Genomic DNA, 1,822 nt, shown 5'->3' with positions numbered 1-1,822 from the left:
GAATTGTGCCCTCTTTAAAATTCATATGCTGAAACCTTAAATTCAATGGATCTATATTGGAATTTTAATGATATAATTAAGGTTAAATGTGGTCAGAAGTGTGAGAACCTAATGCAATAGACGTGTTGTATTTATAAGAAGAGAAAGAGACACCAGAGACCTCTGACTTTTTACGTGCACGCAGAGAAGAGGCCATGTGGAGATGCAGTGTATTAGAAGGTGTCCCAGTGCATGCCAGGAAGAAGCTGCACCAAGAACCAACCCTGCCAGCACCTTGATCTTCAACATTCAGACTTCAGAATTGTAAGAAAATCAATATTTGTTGTTTAAGCCACCCACTCCGTGTTGTCTTCTTAGGAAGACCCAGACAGACTAATACCACATATCTCATAACTCTGTTAGTGCTGTCCCCTGGATGGAGAATCAGCCCCTGGGCACATCTCTCAGATTTCTACATAAAGTATGCAAAAAATAGTAGCTATGATGTAAAAACTTGTCATGTCCTTGTTGACCAATTTCTGGGCAAAGTGTTTTAATGAAGCCCCTGGGGCTTTGTCACAAAAGTTGTCTTTTATCTTTTCTTATGACCTAACTGATGGACAATGGGTACCAGCTGGATGGAGACTGACCACTGATCATCTTCTGCTGTCTCCTTAGTATGCCACAGAAAACCACACCAACATCACTCTATGTCTTCAACTTTCTAAAATTGCACTGAATGTGTTGCTAAATGAGGAGCTACATTAGGTCTGAGTTTTGTTCTCTTCTTCCCTGTCATCCTCAGTTACCAAGGGCAGAAGAGACTTTCAATGAAATTTGGCTGTCAATGCCCCCAACACCACATCAATTTTTAAGGTGTAGGAACTTTATTTGGGTGATAGTGAAATACACTTTTAAATGGAAAGCCCTAAAGCACATACAACAGCTGAAGGAATGGCCACTGTGCACCTGAAGGCTGATGAGGCAAATGGTAGGGTACCTTCCTCCAAGATGTTCCTGGGTGTGTGATGGTTGGATGCCTCATGCATATGGAATTAAGGACTGGACTGAAGTAGAAACAAGGGCCATATCCCATAGGAAAACAAGAAAAGAACAGGTGGGGATCCGTGAAGAGGTAATTAAATTTGTTGAGTTTAAGATGAAAATTTTTTCCGAAGTTTTTAATGTTCTTAGCTAAATATGAATCTTTTCCACAAACTGAGAATTAAAAGGAGAATGGAATTAGAAGATGAGAGAGAAAAAACATCCTGAAAGAGCAGAAACAAAATTCACACAAAACTGTCACATGGCAGAGGCCAGAATGGAGCTGATGCAGCTATGTCATTATTCTGCAGACCTAGTTGAAACTCTTTGGTGTTTAAGGCAGGCCCAGTGTTGAAGAACTCGTTTAGCTTTTGCTTCTCTGGGAAAGGTCTTGCCTATCCTTTATTTTACAAAAAGATTTACATGGTAAAGTTTCTTGGTTGGCAGAGTTTTGTTTGTTTTTCAGTTTTTTTTCCCCGAGCAATTTGAATACAGTCATGGGCCACCTAACAATGTTTTAGTCAACAATAGACCACATATATGTTTGTGGCCACATAACATTGTAATACCGTATTTTCACTAAGGATGTTCCATATTTAGATGTGTTTAGATAGAGAGATACTTACCATGGCATTTCAGTTCCCTGCAGTGTTTGGTGCAGTAACATGCTGTATAGGTTACTTGTCTGGAAACATTGCGCTATTCCACATAGTCTATGTGCAGTAGGATATTCCTTGTAGGTTTGTGTAAGTTCTCCCTATGATGCTTGTACTGATGACATTGACTAGAAATACATTTC

The 1,822-nt window shown here is 39.6% G+C and overlaps 1 protein-coding gene across 1 annotated transcript in view; it reads left to right on the top strand.

The window, feature by feature from the left end:
* Nucleotides 1-337, top strand: part of LOC105536925 (putative V-set and immunoglobulin domain-containing-like protein IGHV4OR15-8) — an 18,957-nt gene extending 18,620 nt beyond the window's left edge. The window contains exon 3 of the mRNA XM_011976414.1: nucleotides 139-337. Within this exon, the coding sequence (XP_011831804.1) occupies nucleotides 139-278 (140 nt within the window). The 3' untranslated portion in view covers nucleotides 279-337. The remainder of the gene's footprint in view (nucleotides 1-138) is intronic.
* Nucleotides 338-1,822: the final 1,485 nt, after the last annotated feature.

The sequence above is a fragment of the Mandrillus leucophaeus genome, unplaced genomic scaffold, assembly GCF_000951045.1.
Source record: "Mandrillus leucophaeus isolate KB7577 unplaced genomic scaffold, Mleu.le_1.0 Scaffold1655, whole genome shotgun sequence".
NCBI lineage: Eukaryota > Metazoa > Chordata > Mammalia > Primates > Cercopithecidae > Mandrillus > Mandrillus leucophaeus.
This window is presented reverse-complemented; position numbering and strand designations above follow the sequence as displayed.